Consider the following 20,433-nt stretch of genomic DNA (forward strand, 5'->3'; position numbering starts at 1 on the left):
ATAAACAGAAATATTATCAACATCAGGTAATAATACTCACAGATAATCCTCAAACCCCATTTGGGACAAAAAAATTCAACATCTTCTATAGCTAAATCACCACAGCCACAAACAATGAACGAGTACAATAATTCAATTTTCCTTTCTACTGATTTTCAACAGTAGATAACAAATAAGATCTGAAATGAAGAAAAGCAGAATAGAAGAAAATGTAAAAAGCATAGGAAAGTCACATAAAGAGTAAGTCAGTACTTGAAAAATATGCGATTATTTGCAGTATTTTCCCAAACCAGACCATGATAAATTGGAGCAAAAGTGATCTTTTCCATTATCGTGTATTCTATTTGAAGAACTGCTATTCCCTTTCCATGACCTGGAACTACCCCCACCAACTGCTGATCACACAATTCCCTCTATCTAGAAGCCTTCCCCTTCAATCTCATCCTATCTAAAATCCTATCTATCCTTCTTTGAAGGCCTAGATCAAATGCCATCTCCTCCTCTATGCAGCCTTCTCTAATTCCTGTAAATTGTTATTAATTTTCCCTCTCAGGAATTCTTCAATACCCCCTCATCAAGCCTTCTAGTTGTTTATGATTATGTCATCTCTTTTGATTGGCTGTAAGCTTCTTGAGGGCAAGTAATAGTGTGAATCAAATTGTCATACAAATTGTCACATAAAACTCTTCACACTGCCTTACACATGGTGATTATTCAATATTTGTAAAACGGAAGAATTAAGCAGCAACAAGCAGTCTTCTAGATCTTGTGATCAAGTAAAGCATTCAACTTTTGCAATGGCAAGGACAATATGTACAAGAAAAATATCATAGGGAACAATAAAGGTAAGTCAGGATGTGTGAATAAAATCCAAGCGCATCCTGATACTGAAGTTGCAAATAACCCACCTCTGGTTACTAAAATAAGAAAACGGATAGCTAGAGGCTACCACTGAAAAAGTCAGCCTAACTCTGCCTCACTGCCTTTGGTCTTTAAGGATTTGATTAGTTTTTCCACTGTCTGATTCAGCCTCTACTCCAGAGCTAGAGCTAAGGCCTATGATTTGGAAGGAATGATAAATTCATTCACTGAACAAAGTAACGCTGTTTTCTCAGAACAAGTTCTAAAATATTTCAAAGGCTATAATATTTTACTAGGTTTAGCCACTTGGGTTAAAATTTATTAGTCAAAACAGAAAACTTTCTCATCAGATCCCATATATTCTATTACACATGATATGTAATATCTCCCAATGTCTAATTATAAACTAGAAGTGTAAGTAAATCACTCTCAGTATTAGGCCCTGATGTGTGAAGACAGAATTGGGCAATGAGAATACTAAGGAACTTTTTTTTTGCCAATTTGCTTTTCCTTTCTTTTTCCTACAAATTAAAAGAATTTTACAAGGACTAAGTGCATTAAGCCATTCTTCCCAGTCCAAACTAAAAATAACAATGTACAGAAAATGCTTTTTCAGAATTTCAACAGTCTCCATTCCCAGTATTCTGCCCCCTAGTCACCAGACAGATGTTCTGGGGTTTTATCTTTTTTTTTTTTCCTATCAATAATAAAGGTGAGGAGAAGGGTTATATATCCTTTGGGACACCAGCTCAATCTCTATTTCTGGGCACTCTTTGGCAATGTTTCTTTTAATGATGCTGTACAATATATCATTTATATTAAAAGAATAAAGTCATTCAGAACTAGAGACGATTTTACTAAAAAGGATTCACAAGAAAGGAACCAAAAGGGTTATACTAACTTGTATTCTGTAATTATGTCCTTTAAGGATTAAAAGCCCAGCTGAAACATACCTCAACCTGTCTTTCTAGCATTCTCTCTCTAGCATTCAGACTCCAATAATTCTTCAGCCCCTCCAAAATCAATAACCCATTGATCATGCCACCTTTTCAGCATCACTACTCCTCTCCTCATGTGCTCGCTTCCCTCCTTACTCAGGTGGATTCGATCCCATAATCTGTCAGGATAATTACTCCTGGTATGCATCCTCAACTCTTTTGCATGCCTTCTATCATACAGATCCACAATTCCTTGGGGACTGATGTATCTTAGAATTTAGAATTTTTAGGATTTTAGAAAGATAATAGAGTACACATACCATAAATGCCCCAGCAGAGCCTGGAGCAGCCCCCCAAAGTCAAACACATTAAATTTTCTGCAACAAAACATATGACTATTCTCACTCAGTGGGATAAATAAAGCCTTATAGATTTGTACAGCTTCATGATCATTCAGATCAGATGCCGCCACCACAATGGTTTGCTGAACTTACCAAAACAAACACAACACTAAGTTTTCAGAACTTTTTAAATTTCAGAATTGCATATAAGAGATTACATACCTGTACTTTCTTGGCAAAACCCCAAACCATGTTAAATCTCAATACCTGCACCCACACAAGCTTAAATTGCTAAAGAAAAAGACAAGATCATGTGAATTGGTCTCTCTTTGAAATACCACTACCTTATGTGGGTCTTTACTGCTACCTAACAACTCCAGTACAGTTTCCTCATCCACTCATTCCCTTGGGTGACTTTGCCATACCTTCTCTTTTCTCCAACGTCCAGCCCCCGCCACACCTTCTCACTCTTGGCTTAATTCATAAATTAATAAAATAAAATAAAAGCACTCAGATGAGAACTTCCACATGTTCCCATTCCATATCTACTTGCAACTGTCCCTATATACGCTGCCTTTTCTCCAATAACTATGGATGAACTCTCCATCAGACCTATTTGTACACTCAACAGCAATTCTCAGCTCTTTCTTGAAACATCCATTTTCCCCTCTCTACTGGATCATTTCTATCAACATACAAACAGCATACCAAATACATCTCCAATCTAAAACAAAACAAAATTCTCCCAATCCTCCACTTCCCCTTCCAGCTGCTGCCATTTCTCTATTCCCTTTGAAGCAAACCTCCTGGAGAGTCTATACTCACTGTCTCCAGTTTTTCTACTTCCATTCTTTTTTGAATCTATTCCAAACCAGTTTTTGTCAAGGTCATCAATGACTTCTGTTGCTATAACAAATGGTCAATTCTTAGTCCTTATCTGACTTGATCTGTCTGCAATGTTCAACATAGTAGGTCACTCTCTTCTTTAAAAAAACACAACAAACTTTATTCAGATATAATTCAAATATCATACAATTCACAAATTTAAATTGTAAGAGTCAATGGTTTTATAAATTCACAGAGTTGTGTGACCATCACTATCAGTTTGAGAATATTCTCATCACTCTCATAAGAAACTCATTATTCATTAGCTGTTACTCCCCATTTCACTTCCAACACCCCTAACCCCACTTCCTGTCTCTATAAATGTGCCTATTCTGGACATTTCATATAAACGGACTCATATAATATGTGGTCTTTTGTGAATAGCTTCTTTCACTTAGCACAATCTTTTCAAAGTTTATCCATGTTGTAGCAATTATGAGTACTTCATTCCTCTTTATGGCTGAATAATATTCTATTGTATGGATACCCCACATTTTGTTTATCCATTTATCAGCTGAGGGACATTTGGGTTATTTCATTTGTGGCTTATTATAAATAATGTTGCAAATATTCATGTACAAGTTTTTATGTGAACATACACTTTCATTTCTCTTGGGAATATACCTCAGAGTAGAATTGCTGGGTCATATGGTAACTCTGTTTTGAGAAACTGCCAAACTGTTTTCCACAGGGGCTATACCAATTTACATTCCCACCAACAATGTATGAGGGTTTCAAATTCTCCATACCCTCCCCAACACTTGTTATCATTTGTCTTTTTGATTATAGCTAGTGGAGAAAAGTGATATTCATTGCGGTTTTGATTTGCATTTCCCTAAAGGCTAATGATGTTGAGCATCTTTTCCTGTGTTTACTGGAAAATATATCTTTTGGAGAAATGTTTATTCAGATCCTTTGCCATTTTTTATTGGGTTATTTGTCTTTTATTATTGAGTTGTAAGAGTTCTTATATATTCCAAATACCAGTCCTTTATCAGATAGATGATTTGCAAATATTTTCTCCTATTTCGTGGGTCTTTTCACTTTCCTGATGGTACCATTTATAGCACAAGTTTTTGATTTCAGTGAAGTCTAAATTTATGTTTTTTCTTTTGTCACTTGTGCTTTTGTTGTCATACCTAAAAATCCACTCCTTAACCCAAGGTCATAAAGTTTTACTCTTATTTTTTCTTCTATAAGTTTCATAGTTTAGCTCTTATATTTAGGTACATGATCCATTCCAATTTTTGTGTAGGTATGAGGGAGGGCTCTAACTTCATTGTTTTGCATGTGGATATCCAGTTGTCCTAGCACTGTTTGTTGAAAAGACTGTTCTTTCCCCCATTGAACTGTCTTGGCACCCCTGTCGAAAATCAACTGACCATAAATGTAAGGGTTTATTTCTGGACTCTCCATTGTATTCCATTGATCTATATGCCTAAGCTTATACCAGTACCACAACATCTTGATTATTAGTAGCTTTGTAGTAAGTTTTGAAATCAGGAAGTATGAATTCTCCAACATTGTTCTTTACAAGACTGTTTTAGCTATTTTGGGTCTCTTGCATTGACATATGAATTTTAGGATTAGCTTGTCAATTTCTGCGAAAAGGTGGCTGGGATTCTGATAGAGATATGTTGAATCTGTAGATCAATTTGGGGAGTATTGACATCTTAATAATATTAAGTCTTTTAATCCATGAACATGAGATGGTTTTCCATTTATTTAGGTCTTTTTAAATTTCTTTCAGCAGTGTTTAACATAGTTTTCAGCATACAAGTCTCTCGGCTTCTTGGTTAAATTTATTCTCGGGTTTTTTATTCTTTTGGATGCTATTATAAATGGAATAGTTTTCTTAATTCTCTTTTCAGATTGCTTGGTACTTGTGTATAGAAATACAACTAATTTTTGTATGTTCATCTTGTATCCTGCAACTCTGTTGAATTCATTTAGTAGATCTAGTAGTTTTTTGGTTGCTTCTTTGAGATTTCTATTCATAGGATTATGCCATCTGTAAAATAAGAGTTTTACATCTTCTTTTCCAATTGGATGCCTTTTATTTATCTTGTCTAACTATCCTGGTTAGAATCTCCAATACAATAGTGAATATTAGTGGCAAGAGCGGATATCCTCGTCTTGTTCCTAATCTTAGGGGAAAGCATTCAGTCTTTCACCACTGAGTACGATATTACTTGTGGGTTTTTGATGATGTTCTTTATTAAATTAGGAAGTTCCCACTATCTCTAGTTTGTTGAGTGTTTTTATCATGAAAAGATATCAAATGTTTTTTTCTGCATCTATTGGGCTGATCATGTGGTTTCTGTCCTTATTCTATTGATAAGGTATATTATATTGATTTTTTTATGTTTAATATTCATATTTCTGGGCTAAATCCCATTTGGTCATGGCATATAACCTTTTTCGTGTGTTGCTGGATTGAGTTTCTAGTACTTTGACTTCTGCATCTATATTCATAAGAGATATTGGTCTGTTATTCTTTCCTTGTGATGTTTTTGCCTGGTTTAGTATCAGAATGATACTGGATTCCCGACTTGAAACACTTATACATGGAACCCATGAAATAACTCTTCCTTTATTCTCTCCTACCTCACTGGTTGTTCCTTCTAAATGACCTTTGCTGGTTCCTCATTTCCCCAACCTCTAAATGTTTGAATGTCCCAGGATTTGAGCTTTGAATAGCTTTTCTTTTCCAACTTTCATTCCCTAGGTGATCTAATTCAGCCTCATGGTATTAAATAAAACGTATATGCTGATGGCTCTCAGATTCATATCTTCAGCCCAGATCTTCCCATGAACTCCAAAATTATATAACTACCTCTCCAACAACTCCATATGTTTCAGAGGTATCCTAAACTTAATATAACAATTCGGAATCAAAATAATTAAAGTCAACACAGGTCCATGGAGGGCGGGGGGCGCCTTAATATAACCAAAATTGAGTTCTAGATTTCTCCTCCAAACTAGCTTTTCTCACTGATTTTCCCCATCTCAGTAAATTGCAATTTTATCCTTTCAATTGCTCAGAACAAAAACCTGTTCTCTCCTCTTGCCATAATATACAATTCATTAGCAAATCCTGTCAGTCCAACTTTCAACATAAATTTAGACTCCAACCACTTTTCAACTCTCCCTCCAAAACCAGGCTAGTCCTAGCTACCACCATCTCTTGCTTGGATTATCACTAGTTTTATAACTATTTCCTGTTTGCCACCTTGCTGCCTCATAGTTTATTCTCAACACAGCCATCAGAGTGATTCTTTTAAAATATTACCAATCATATCACTCCTTTCTTCAAAACCCTCTGGTGGTTTCCCAACTCAGTCACAGTAAAAGCCAAAGTCTTACAGTGGCCTACAGGGTCTTTCAGGACCTGACCTCCCATTACCTCTTTGGCTGCCTCTCCTATCACTTTTTCTTGCCTACTCCACCACAGTGACACTGGCCTCCTTGATTTCCCTAAAACGTGCTAGCCTCTGCTGTGCCTCAGAGCCTTTGCACTTGCCATTCCCAACATTCTTCCCCTAAATATCTGCATGGCTCTGTTGTTCACTTTCTTCAGGTCTCTGCTCAAATATTACTTCATCCCCTGAACATCCTATATAAAAATAGTATGCTTACCCATACCCAGTTTTATCATTTTCTACTGCAGTATCACATTATATTTCACTACTTATCCTATCTCTAAGTTAGAATTAAAGCTCATGAGGACACAGGATTTTTCTCTCTTCTAGCTCCTTAGAGCTCCAATAGAACTTTCTGTGATGATGGAAATGTTCTATATTTTTACTGTCCATACAGTGGTCACTAGTACATGTGGCTACTTGGTACTTGAAATGTGGCCAATATGACTAAAGAACTGAATTTTTAGCTTTATTCTATTTTAACTAATTTAAATTTAAATAGCTAGTGGCTACTGCATTAAACAGCATAGCCTAGAACAGTACACTCAATATATATTTAGAGGGAACCGAAATAATTGTTGAATGAATGAATGAAAGAAAGAAAAAAAATCTAAAAGCTTTTCTTCGTCTCAACTTTTTATGAGAAAATTTCAGAAATACACAAAAGTGAGCCATAGCAAGTGAACCCTCAAATATCGTCATTAACCTGAAGGCTTTTCTAACCTAAAATAAGTATCAGTGAATAATGCATCTCAATCTGGCTTCTAACAATGACTATATACTTGGAAAATAGGGAATTTATATTATCCAGAGCTTATATCTAATAATGTCTCTTAGGATCTTTTACAGGTTATGGAGAAATGACCTTAGGAATTAGATCAGGTATATGTTAAGGAAAAAAACTGTATGCTAATAAATGCCTGAGGCACATTTGTGATAAGACAACACTAGAGAACTACATGTATGTTTTAATATTGAAGACCTGACTCTCACCATTTATTTTTCCACTTAAATTTTAATAAAGTCATACTCTTAAAGAGGAGCTATATGACAATACAAAATTGCAGAGAACCTTACAAATTCCTTGGGCAGTGATTTTTGTCTTATCAGTCTTTTATATAAGCCTAGCATGTGGCATAATAAATGTTAACTTTATGAAGTTCATAATTGCACAAAAAGTGATACAAGTGAATTGTCAGAGTATAAATAGGCTCACTGGATCACCAGTTTCCTAAACAGATATTAATCTGAAAAGGAAACTCTTACATGGATTTTTAAATGTGTCAGATGAAAAGGCAAAATATGCTGGGAAGAAAATCATACTAGGAACAAGAACACTTAGGTTTCAAGGTCCTAACTCACTAAGTGAGATGATCCTATACTAGTCATTTACTTCTTCTGGGCTTCAGTTTGAAAAAAAACTGTTTGGACTTGATGATCTTCAAAGATGCTATCCAACTTTAAAGCAATTATGTTCTAGTCTAGATCAACAATACACATATATTTTTAAAAGATGTTTATTTACTTCCCCTTTCTATAATAAAACATCATCCCTATAAATTATTTTAAAGGAGCTATACATTAAATGTGAGTGATTTAATAAGAAGACATCATGCCTACTTTAGTGAATAGGTAGTACTCCCCATGTCTTGAGGAGTGCCAAATTCTCCACTTGGGGCAAGTAAAATACTGCTGGAATCCTGTGTTTAACTTACACTCAGCCAGCTGACATTGTGCTTATTAGTACAGAAAAGGCAATTCTGTTCACATATTTGCCTAGTAAATTCCCATGGTACTACCTGTGTTTGAAAAGTTTCTTCAATACTTGTAAGCCAATTCTTTTCTCTTTCCTCGCTGACTCCTAAAATGTACCATTTTAGGCTTTGTTCTGAGGTTTTATCTTTGTTTAAACGAAGTAGTAGTACTGAAGTCACGCTCTGATGTTTTTTAAAGCAAGGAAACTGAAAGAAATGAGGGCCAGTCGTGTGTACCTTCCCTTGACACTGCTGTTTGATGAAATTTCTGGACCTTGCATTTAAAATGTGGCTTTTGGTCTCCTATTCTGTGCAGCCTCCACAATAGTGAGCAATCAAATGTCAATATTGATTACGTATTCGGATCTAAATACTGACAGACAATGGCAGCACAGAAACCAGAGTGTATCGCTAATAAAATTCTTATATGTGATATACAAAATAATTTTATAATTATTAAAACTGGGGTTTAACTGGACATTGGTATTTGGTTTGGGGTTTGGTTTTTTTCTAACACCTTTACTATACCTCAAGAACCTAACTGATTTTCTCCTATGTCTTTAAGCATAATTTCAATTTTCAAATTTATGTAGTTAATATGTATGCCCTCATAAAGGTCTATGTATAATAAGTTTTATCAAACTTTTAAGAAACACTATTCACATTTCAAATGATAGCAACATTTTAGAGTAAAGCTAAAAATGAAATACTACCCTGAACAGAAGGTATCTGTTTTCCAACAACTACTTAAAAGGAACAGGTTCAAATCAAACTTTATCAACTGTCCATATTATACACTTACCAACTTAATTAAGGTAAACCATTTTATCAGAAGGCTTGTCTCTTCTCTATTTCTTAACATTATCAACTTTTAATAGTTCATCGAATTAGTAATTACTTGTTTATAGCATTATCAAGTGTCTTGGATACAAAAGTCCAGCATGTGGCAAGGTCAGTTGTAGACATGTCCTGATGGCAAATGAAAGGAGAAATTTAACCCATCAAAGTGGTCGTCAAAAAGAGCAAAACTTATTATGCCTTTCTCTAGACACTCCTGGTTAAATTCGAAGTGACAAGACAAACCAGATCAAAACTAAACACAGCTAGAAGCGACATACGAAATCCTAATGAACCCTTAGAAATCCAGGTATCGATCAGTCAATACCTAAGCTCAATTAGTCCTTTCAGAACAAAATACTTCATGAGGTGACAAGAAACTAGTTTGAGGTCTGGGAGATGAGAAGAATAAAACCAAGTCACTTTCTATAGGTTATTGTTAAGTGCAGTCATAACTCAGTATGGAGATCTTGTGAGGATTAAATAAAGATGTATGTCAAGTACCTGTCTAATTATTACTAGCTGGCACACAACTAGTTCTCAGTAAATGTTAGTCCTTCTTCAATTTTTTAACAAATTAGGTTTATCAAGTCAAAGATCAAATGATGGTATAAAAAAAAACAAATCAAAACAATGAAAAAAATCTTAAATGGTAATACAGACAACACATCTTATAAGAAATTAATGTTAAAAAGTATCAAATAGAATCATGAAAATGAAAAATAGATACTGAAAACATTTCTGAATGGCTCATCCTTCATGGTCACTTACAACCTTCACTTTTGTGAAATCGTCTTTAGGGATGAGCTTTGACAAGAAATAGGCCAAATGCAAACTAATTCCATTTGGAAGTAACTCTGCAATGCCTGAAGCAGGTGAACAGTTTCTCTCATAAAATCTTTACCACTGGGTATACTTCAAGCTTTCGGCAATTCTGGTTTCCCAAACAAACCAGTAACACAACGATAAAGCTAATTTTTTCATTAGAATTGTTAAGAAGCAGAGTACAATAAATCATTTGCCTTGTAAGGAAAAAAAAAATTACTTTCTAACACACATAATATTTCTCCCAATGTATTTATTTACAAACTGAAAACTGTAATACTATAGTGAAGTCTTTTTATGGCTTAAGAATGAAATATTTAAAAAAATAAAGGTATGGAAAGAATAGGACTTGGTCTAAGAAGTCTTGAGATCAAGTACTGGAGTTGCCATTTACTATATAACTTTCAGAAAGTTACTTAACTTCTTAGGGAATCAGTTTCTTGTAAGGTTCTTTTCAGCTCAAAAATGATATGATTACTTATGATATCTGATACTCTTCAGGGCCTCTCTCTGTATGTATATGTGTATTAAATAATACAATTTTTTTTTAAGTTGTAATAACTTAAGGCCCATTATGAAACAGAGAGAGAGAGGGAGAGAGAAAGAGAGAAAGAGAGTGTGTGTGTGTGTGTGTGTTTTGGGTGTTCTAACCCCCCGAGCATCATTCTCAGTATTTGGGGTGGTGGTGGTGGTGGTGGGTGTGTGTGTGTGTGTGTGTGTGTGTGTGTGTGTGTGTGTGTGTGTTGGGTGTTCTAACCCCCCAAGCATCATTCTCAGTATTTAGGGCATTTACACAGCCTCGTGACACCTGAATTAACCAAGTAAGCCTTTTTAAACCCCTACAATGAAACATTAAAATTCAATGTGGTTATAATCTCTCCCTTACAAAACATGGACCCAAAGAGTCTGGCTTCAAGTATGGTTTTTTAAAAAAGGTAAAATGTATTATATTCGCAACCCAGCTGTTTCATATGACCATATTAAAAAAATGAAAATTCAGGAAGCCATTGTAATACATTGTACCACTTCTGAATGCAACACTTAGCTCAGACTTACTACCCTGACAAATGAATGAAAGCACTTTATGAAGCCAATTTAATTGGGAGGTGACAGAAAACATACAGCCATTTTCTTTAGCCTTATCATTGAATTGGCTTCAGCGCCAATCTCTGGCAAATCCCACTCAACAGAAGAAATTAACCAGGTCAGCAGAACAGGTGCTATGTTGTGTCTGTCAAGGGCCTGGCATCACCACAATTACTTGCACACAATGAAGCAGTAATCTTTACAGATCATCTCTCCCAAGAAGCATATTGGGGAGGGGAAGAAAACTGAAGGTAGGAGGGGGGAAAGTGGGAAGAAGAGGAACAGGAGGCAAAGAGAAAAGGCAAGAAAAGAAAATAAATGTGCAGCTGCCTTGCGGCTCAGCAGATGTCGGGATGTGATGTACGAGGCTAGGATAAGCTGTTGTAGCCTGCTGCCAAAGAGTGGTAAGTGATTAAAGCCCGCACAGTTCTAAGCACCATATTTAGAATCTGCGGGGTTTCAAGACTTGCACCCATTCCTTGCTGTGCTGCCAGATGTTGGCAACTGGTCCAGTTCCTACTGACTGTGCATGGATGGCAGCAGTTGGTACAGCAGCAAAGCAATCTGGAATGCTTCCGGAGATGCTGTACATTAACAAGTGTCACCCATCATTCACCTTTACAGAAGGCTGAAACAACTCCAATTTGCTGCCACTTCTCTCTTGGGAAACGGCCAAGATAAAGTTGCGCCTGGCAGCCCCATTTGTTTCACTCAGGTGTTTCAGCTGCCTTGCTGACCTCTATTAGTTTAAGTTTTAATTTAGATTAACCCCAGCACCCCAATTAACCAGCAAGGGGAAAAGCTAAGATGTGACTAGTCATAACTCTGAAATCAGAATTTATCGAAGTTAAAATTATTAATTGGAATGAAGGGCCAATCAAGTAATGCTATTTCTTTTTAAATCGACCTCCAGGTTAAAAAAAAAAATCTTTCAAGACTAAGGATTGCCAGTAGAAGCAACTTCTCCCCAGTAATTTCAGTTTATTTTATTAAGCCTATTTAATTTATGATACACTTTCCAACGAACAATGTACACTTCAATTAATGAAGACTGGAACATTTTTGATTGTCTCCCATGATCTCACACAATTATACAGCATTAATATCCTATATCAGGTACTTCCTTAGACATTCTAGAACAAAATAGAGTTCCCTACTCTTCTGACAAATGGATATAATAAGAGAAGAAAAGGAAAAAAGAATCAAGGCCTCTGACTAGGAACACCTGAGGCCCCACCAATCCTCTTTCCTATACCCTCTCATCATTACTTTTAAGACTTACTATGGCAATAATTTTATTGAACATCACAGAGTGAATAGAAAGATTAACAGAAAGTTTTTTTCTTTTTTTAGGGCAAAACCAGAGGTATCCATAATATAGAATTACTTGTTCTATTGCTTCACAGTATAATTTTCCTAAGTTTCTTCCTTCATATTCCATATACATAGTACAACCATCATGGCTAAACCTTCAACAAGCTGTTGCAAAAGTTTACATGCTAAAAATTCAGCAGAGAAAAAAAATTATCTTGATAACTGTTCAACAAAAACTGGTATATCACTGCCTAACAACATCCTCAATTCCCTAGAGCTAGAAAGGGTACATCCCAAAGCACAATTCATTAAGAAGGACTTATCAAGAGACTCAGGATTATAGGAAATAATTTTAGTTCTTTAGAATAACTCAAATGTTTAGTCTACTTTAATAGTCACCAACATCATTAAAAAGAGCAGCATGCCAAAAGATAATAATGTTAGGGAAAGAACTGAAGGATATTTGAAAAGAGATGGTACTGAGAACGAAACCGTATTTCAACTTCTACCAATTATTTGTCTTCAACAAGCAACAATTGCACACAAACTCAATACATATTTAACTGATTTGAACAGGCAAAAATAAATAAATAAAGACAATATATTAACAGGTAATAGAACCAGTAGTGAAATTCAAGAACTCTAGGATCCCAGCCCTTTAGCTCCATACCCTGATATAAAAGTAATAGGAAAAAACCAAATAATAAAAAAAATCTCCCATTACCATTATCAAAAACAGCAAAGAAAGAATAATCCACCTGACTCAAAGAAGTTGAAACTGTTATACAGATAATTTACACTCTGCAATAACAAAGTAGCTGTAGCTGTTTCCATTTCAAAAGGAAAAATATAAGACAGGAGAAAACCAACAGATCTAGAACTGCACAGTAAGTCAGTTCAGAACAAAGGAGTTTTAACTTCCTGTCTGACTCTATCCTTCCAAAGTAAGCTACCTTTTGGTCAGAGAATTCTATCAGCTGTTTTAAAATGCCAAAACCAGATTTGTAACAAAAGAGTATAAAAATCATACCTGGTGGTAAAAGTCATCATCATCAAAGATTTCTTCATCCAAGTCCTTGAGGTGGGCGTTGGCAGGGGCTTCAGGAAGGATCTCCTATATCAATAAGAAAGGAAAGAGTGAATACCATTGAGGTTATCAAAGTAACACAGCTACTATGAACGATGTGTACTATAGTCAAAGCACTGTTTTCCTTAAGATATAAAGACCTCTTAAAATTAAAGAACAAAAACAATCCAACTGAAAAATGGGCAAAAACATTAATCGGCACTTGACAAAGAACCACAAATAGTTAAGAATCATTTGAAAATATGTTTAACCTCACTCTAAATACATGCAAATTAATGAGAAGACACCATTTTTCACCTCTAAAATTGGCAACACTCAATATTGGAAAACACAGCTGGTGGGACTGAAAATTAACGCAGCCTTTTTGGAGGCAATTTGGAAACATCCATCAGGATTTAAAATGTATATTCTCTTTAACATTTCCACTTCAAGAAACCTATCCATATGCTCACACAAATACAAAAATATATATGCTCAGGAATATTTACTGTAGCACTGTCTCTAAAACTGGAGACAACAAAAATATCCATTGTTTGAATAAATTATAGTACAATGGAATACCCTTAGCCATGAGGAAAAATGAGGTAGATCTCTATGTAATGATATGGAGAATTGTCTAGGATATACTAAATTTAAAAAGCTGTAACACTTTATATATTTATATACACATATGTATCCATATCATTTAAAAGAAAAGGCAATCATATTTATTACATATTTTATATATATATATATATATGAATAGCAAATACCTAAAAGCTTGTTACAACTATGAAAATTTGTTAAATCTCAGGAGTGAAATTTATAGACTGGGGGAATTTTACTTTTCATTTAAAATTCTTCTGAACTTAAAAAAATTATCAAGCACGTATTTCCACTATAAATAAAAGTTTCCTTTAAACAAAAGAACCTGACTAGTCTAATTTTGGATTCTTTTCCAGGTATCTAAATGTCCAACATAAAGCCTAAAGAACACACTTGCTTCATTCCTCATGAAGCAGCTTTAAAACTGAATTTTAAAAATTGGATTATAAATGCTTCCATTATTACTAGACTCATATCAAACTCAAAAGTAACACATAAGTATTTAATAATAGCTCTTTTTTTTTTAACTTTGTCCTCCCACATACTGTTTCTCAACAACCTAGTAATGTCTTTTCTCTTTCTTTCACTAACTTCTTATACCAAAGGTAATACCTATAAGTAGGTGATCAGATTTTCAGTTAATTAGCCTTATAGAAACTGCTCCCCATAATCATCATGCATCACAGTTCTTACCGGCTGTCCTGGCAAACTTTCTGGGACAGGCGGCGCTACTGCTTCAGGTTTGCCAAGAACTCGGTATATAGAGCGCTTGGTCTGTGTCCTTCGAAGTAATCTTTCTTTATCCATCAGAATATGATCGATCTGTGTCAAGATTGAGCGTTCAAAGGCACCAAAACCCTGCAACAACATTAACCAATGTCAGATAACGCAGAAAGTCTGTGCTGAAGACAGCTACATTGGTTTCTCTATCTTTCTGTGTCAGAAAGAAACAGACAACCCCTCTTTCAGGAGAGACTTTCTGTTAAAGACTGAGTTTGTGAATGGCTGTAATTGTTCTCAGAGGAAAAAAATAATTAAGTCTTAAGTAGGTCATATTATTTTCCTATACCCAGAGCTTAACTTCTGCTCTTAATAACTTTAAATTCTATTTCTTCATTTTGTATTTCCAACATTTGAACGCTCACAAGGCCACAATTTCTAGAATAAAATATTCTTTTCAATAAAGTTAAAATCCCAAATCTGACAGGTATAAACACCAATGGTAGGAGTTCGGTAAGTTTTTCTAGAGAAATGACTGATTACTATCACATGACATCAATCATATAAATGAACTGTAGTTCCAATTCCTTAAAATCACTGCAGGTTGCGACAGCCTACGTTACACACATGTGCGTGCAACAAACACTTGCCTTCCCAAGTTTTCCAGAAGCCAGCTTCGTTTTATCATGCCACTTCTGAAGTATGCGGTTCCTATAGACTGTAAAGTCAGCAAAGCGCTTTGCCATGAAGCTGGGATAGTCATCCATCTCCAGCTTCCTCTTTGGTGGGGCCTTTCTCTGCTTCTTCTTCTCTTCTACTAGCTCTTCATCTTCACTGGAAATCTCTTCCTCACTAGAAAACCAATAAGAACATTAAGTCCAATGTAAATAAACATTATCCAAATAAAAAGCTAGGCTCACATTAAGTCAAGAATATTTAGGCCTTCCCTATTCAGTCTACATTTTAAATAGCACCATAGATGCGTGGATGGCTTTTTTTCATTTAAAAAGAGTGTTCATGAGATCAATCAAAAACTCATGTAACTTTTCAAATAAATATAAAAATAACGGATTTCAAAATATTTTTTAAAGGTAAGCAAACCATAAAAATAAATGAGATTATAAAAACATTATGAGAAATACGAACAAGGCCTATATTGGTTACGAGAGAGAATCTTTAAAAATTAAACATATACTCATACTTTTAAGACTTTAATCCCCAAATCAATATGGGAAATGTCTTCCTGTAATCAATTGTTCAAGAAGAGGAATAATATTAGTTGAACCAAATGAAGAGAAGCTGAATATAAAGAAAATTCAAAGGGGGTAGGCAACAAAATCAGCATTAAACCACAATACTATATGCAACTGCCATGAGACAGTAATACAACCTCCAACTATATAGCCAATTGCACTCAGTGGATTACTGACTCCAACACATAGTAGTTGCTCAATAAATTTCAGTTTATTTTTTATCCCTCCAACTAATTCAATACAAAAGAATAAAATAAAGGATAAGACCAAAGGAAAACAATAAGCAGGTACCATATACAGCAGGCTCAAAAGGGGTGGGAATCTTTCATCAAATGCAATAATTTCAGTAAAAAAAAAAAAAGTTTATTCTGCTGTCTTTCAAAATATTCTACCCTTTAAAATAACTACTTCTTCCTTCACTGTAAAGTAGTTGGTTGTGACCACAGATTCCATGGTATGAACACAAAGTGCTTCATAAACATTAATTAAGCATTAATATTAAAATGTGCTTTTATCTACTCATTTCAATAGCTCTTAAGAGAAGGCAAGTCTTTTGCTGAAGCCACAAAGAGAATTAGGCACAACTAATTATAAATACCCAAAACCTAATTCCCAATTTTTGTGCCATCCTAGCTACCAGTTAATATAAGCAACTCTTTCTATTTTATTAACATTAAGTTTGATATCGACCTGGAAAAGTTTGAGCATTCTTTTTCATGATAGTACACTATTCAGATGAAAAGAAAATAAGCAACTCTATAGTTGCATTTTCTCCTTACCTATCTGGTTTGGGCTTTGTTCCACCTACTAGATATCTAGTGTCTGGGTACTGGAAAAGCAGCTCTTCCTGAAGATCTACCAATGACCTCAACAATGCTTTAAGTGCCTTGTGACCTGGGAAATAAAGCATAAAAAAAGAACAATTAATTACCTACAATTGTCGAAAGTAAGAGATATCTGTAATTCATGGCTCCAGAGAAGTTCTGGCTGGGGGGCGGGAGGAGGCACAGGGTATCCAGGGACTAAGAACTCTCTGAAATACAGAATTCCCAAAAGGAAATAATAACAGTGCCTACCTCACAGGGTTGTTACGAGGAATAAGCAAGGTAACATGTGTAAGGTGCTTAGAAAAGTGTCTGCGATAAATTGTGATTTCTCATATGTAAGATTGACAAATTCCTCCTTCCCTCCCTGTCATCATAACTAATCGTGTTTTTTTCTTTTGATGTTAGTTTCTACAAGTTACCCACTGACCTCCTGGATTATCCCTCTATCAGTCAACTCTTTAAGCAATTCTTCCTATTTTCCTAAAGAGTAAATTTAGTCCCAGGATCCTTACCACCACCACTATCCTCCCTCAGGAGATCTCTCTTGCCTCTGGTTTGAGCTGCCACATCAGTCATTCAATCTCTCCACACATATCCTTATGGAAAGTTCTTATTCATGTATGAAAACCAAATTAATGACTTATTATTTACAGTAGTGTATTGTGTATTAAAAAGCTGCACATCAAGAATATGTTCTCACCTGGCTTTCCTCATAGCCAACAGAATGTATTTGTAATAAAGTTGGTCAGGATTAAGTGTATATAGCCTGTGGCTAAGAACTTTCAGAATAAAAACTAGCCCTCTGAGAACTTAACTCTTGCCTTCTTTATCAGCCTACTCCTACTAAAAGGGGCTAACTAGACTCCGATCATCACTTTTATGTATTGACAGCACTCAGATGTCCCTCCTATAATCAAACTTTCACATTTCTAGCAACTCCAAGAAAAATCTTCACACAAATGCTCCATCACTCCTTCAAATATATCATGTCAGTAGGGATGTAATGTACACAGCACAAAGAATATAATCAATAATATTGTGATAGCATTGTGTGGTATCAGACGGTTGCTGGACTTACAGTGATAACTTCTTTAGGTATATAAATGTTGAATAACTATGATGTACACCTAAAACTAATACAATGTTGTATGTTAGTTAGATTTTAATAAAAATCTTTTAAAAAAATAATAAAGTTCCTACAAAAAAAAATGACCCCCTAAGTGACATCAATAAAGACCATAGGCAGCCTCCCAGAACTGAATAACAACTTGATCAACCTGCTCAAGTCCGGGGAGGCCCAGTCTCTTGCAGTTTATTTGTTCTAAGGAAAGGGGCCTAGAAGACTCACAGTTGGTTTTCTCTGGCTCTAAAATCGCCGATCAATAAAATTTCCAGACCAAAACCAAAACACAAAACACAACAACAAATATACCATGCAGCAACATGAACCTTTTTCTTCCTACTTAATATTTCTCCTCTGATTTTCTCTTCTCTATTTGATGTGTTTTCATAGGAAATCATGGATGTTGTGGTGCCCTTATTCTATATTTTTAATCAGTTGCTAAATTCTATACTTTCCATTCTTATTATCACTAATAGTTGTCAATTTATCTCTGGCCATGCTTCTATCACTCCTTCCCTCTTTCCTTTAAATAACTATAATCTTTTCACAAGCGACCCTACTTTCTTTTAGCAATCTCTACATTCATATTTGTATACTATTCCACACTAACTTCATTCCACACAAACTTCAGTGTAAGTGATTTTTATGAGTCTTATTCTATCTTTTCTGCTTCTACCCTGCCCAGCATAAGTAGCCTCCTCACTATCTTACATCCTAACTCGTTTCATCAATGGTAAACCAACGTATGAGTTAGACCAGCTCTCCATATATATCATACTAGAGGATTCTATTTCAATATAAGATTCTATTTCTTAACCTTGCTAAGAAAGTTTCAAATAATATGCATATAAAACTATACAAATACAACCTTCCTCTTTAAAAATAACACAAAACCCTTGATCACATTTTTTCTAAATCCTATATTCTAATCCTTTTATAATCAGTGCATATCCATACTACTTGGGATGATCTGAAGTACATAAAATTACCTGAAAAATTCCAATGCCTTGTATTCCAAACCAAGATTCTCAACCTGTTGGTTTGAATCTTAAAAAACAACAAAACGAAAAAAAAAAAAATTCCACCAAATACAGAAATAAGTTATACTCATGAAAAAGAAAAAATACAGCATTATCCTTCTGTCTCTCAGCTTTTGGGAAATAGATTAAATATAAACAAGATGAAAACGGAGGCAAGGAGGAAAAAACAAAAATAAAGATATAACAATTTTAAAGCCAAGAACTATTCAGTCTAAATGTGCTAAGTATGTAAGTAGAACAATGCAAAATTACATTATATAAAAAATTTTTAAAGGGATGAGTAGGACAAAGAATACAAATGATAACTATAAATATTAGGTTATTGCGAATAATCATTTGTAAAAAGAGCTGAGAATTGATGAGATATCCAAAGTACCTAGGTTCTGAAAGTGTGTTGTAGCAAGAAAACAGAAAAGACACTAAACTTGGAAGGAAGATCATGAAAACACAGAAATTTCATCTCATTCAAATTCTATGCAAGCATTAACCACTATTTTTAACTTCTTTTCTAGAAATGGCTATATATTAAGAGGTAGAGCACAGGTTTCCAAAGTGAAACCACAAATCAAATTTGCATTTGCAAAGTAGTTTTCAAAATTCCCAAGACCTAACCTTGAAAATATTATGCTAAGAGAAATAAGCCAGGTACAAAAGGGCATATATTGTATGATTCCACTTATGAGTTACCTAAAACAAATTCACAGAAATAGAAAATAGAATGGTGGTTGCCAGGGGTAGAAGTCCGGGATTGGGGGGAGGGGGCGGCACTGGGACTTACTGTTTAATGGACACAGTTTCAATTTCAGATGATAAAGTTCTGGAGATGATAAAGTTCTGGAGATGGACAGTGAAGATGGTTGCACAACAATGCGAATGTACTTAATGATACAGAACTGTATACTTCAAAACGGTTAAAAATGGTAAATTTTGTCATGTATATTTAACCACAATAAAAAAACATTTTTAAAAAGTCCCAAGACCAGAGTAAAATAAATAATTCTACCATCTTAGTTCATCTTTAATCCAGACAAAATAATCTGTAATCTTTCAATCTTGAGCCTAGTTGAAAAGAACAGGAAAAAAATGAAATATCATTTAGCCTTTAAAAACGGCATTCTGACACATGCTACAATACAACATAGATGAACCTTGATGACATTATACTAAATGAACAAGCCAGTCACAAAAAGACAAATACTGTATCGTTCCACTTATATGAGGTACCTAGACTAGTCATATTCATAGGAACCGAAAGTTGAATAGTGGTTGCCAGGGGTTGAGGGAGAGGGAAATGAAGAGATGTTTAATGAAGTTTTAGCTTTGCAAGATGAAAAACTTCTAAAGATCGGTTGCACAATAGTGTGATTATACTTAACACTATTGAACGGTACACCTAGAAATGGTTAGGATAATAAATTTTATTATGCTTTTTTTTACCACAATAAAAAATTAAAAAGAACAGGAAAATCAAGTACCTGTCCCTTACCTCCTCTAGGTACCATGTATCCATAACCTAAAATAAAATCAAGAACCAC

The 20,433-nt window shown here is 34.8% G+C and overlaps 1 protein-coding gene across 4 annotated transcripts in view; it reads right to left on the bottom strand.

Annotated features, from left to right (window-relative positions):
- The window catches only part of AATF (apoptosis antagonizing transcription factor), a 122,006-nt gene that overhangs the window by 72,091 nt on the left and 29,482 nt on the right, over positions 1 to 20,433 (bottom strand). For all 4 annotated transcript variants that reach the window (XM_023522862.1, XM_023522861.1, XM_011379393.2 and 1 more), the window contains exons 5-8: positions 16,688 to 16,802; positions 15,306 to 15,507; positions 14,629 to 14,793; positions 13,294 to 13,377 (exon numbers count right to left, since the gene is read on the bottom strand). In XM_023522862.1, the coding sequence (XP_023378630.1) occupies positions 13,294 to 13,377; positions 14,629 to 14,793; positions 15,306 to 15,507; positions 16,688 to 16,802 (566 nt within the window). The remainder of the gene's footprint in view (positions 1 to 13,293; positions 13,378 to 14,628; positions 14,794 to 15,305; positions 15,508 to 16,687; positions 16,803 to 20,433) is intronic.

The sequence above is a fragment of the Pteropus vampyrus genome, unplaced genomic scaffold (assembly GCF_000151845.1).
Source record: "Pteropus vampyrus isolate Shadow unplaced genomic scaffold, Pvam_2.0 Scaffold358, whole genome shotgun sequence".
NCBI lineage: Eukaryota > Metazoa > Chordata > Mammalia > Chiroptera > Pteropodidae > Pteropus > Pteropus vampyrus.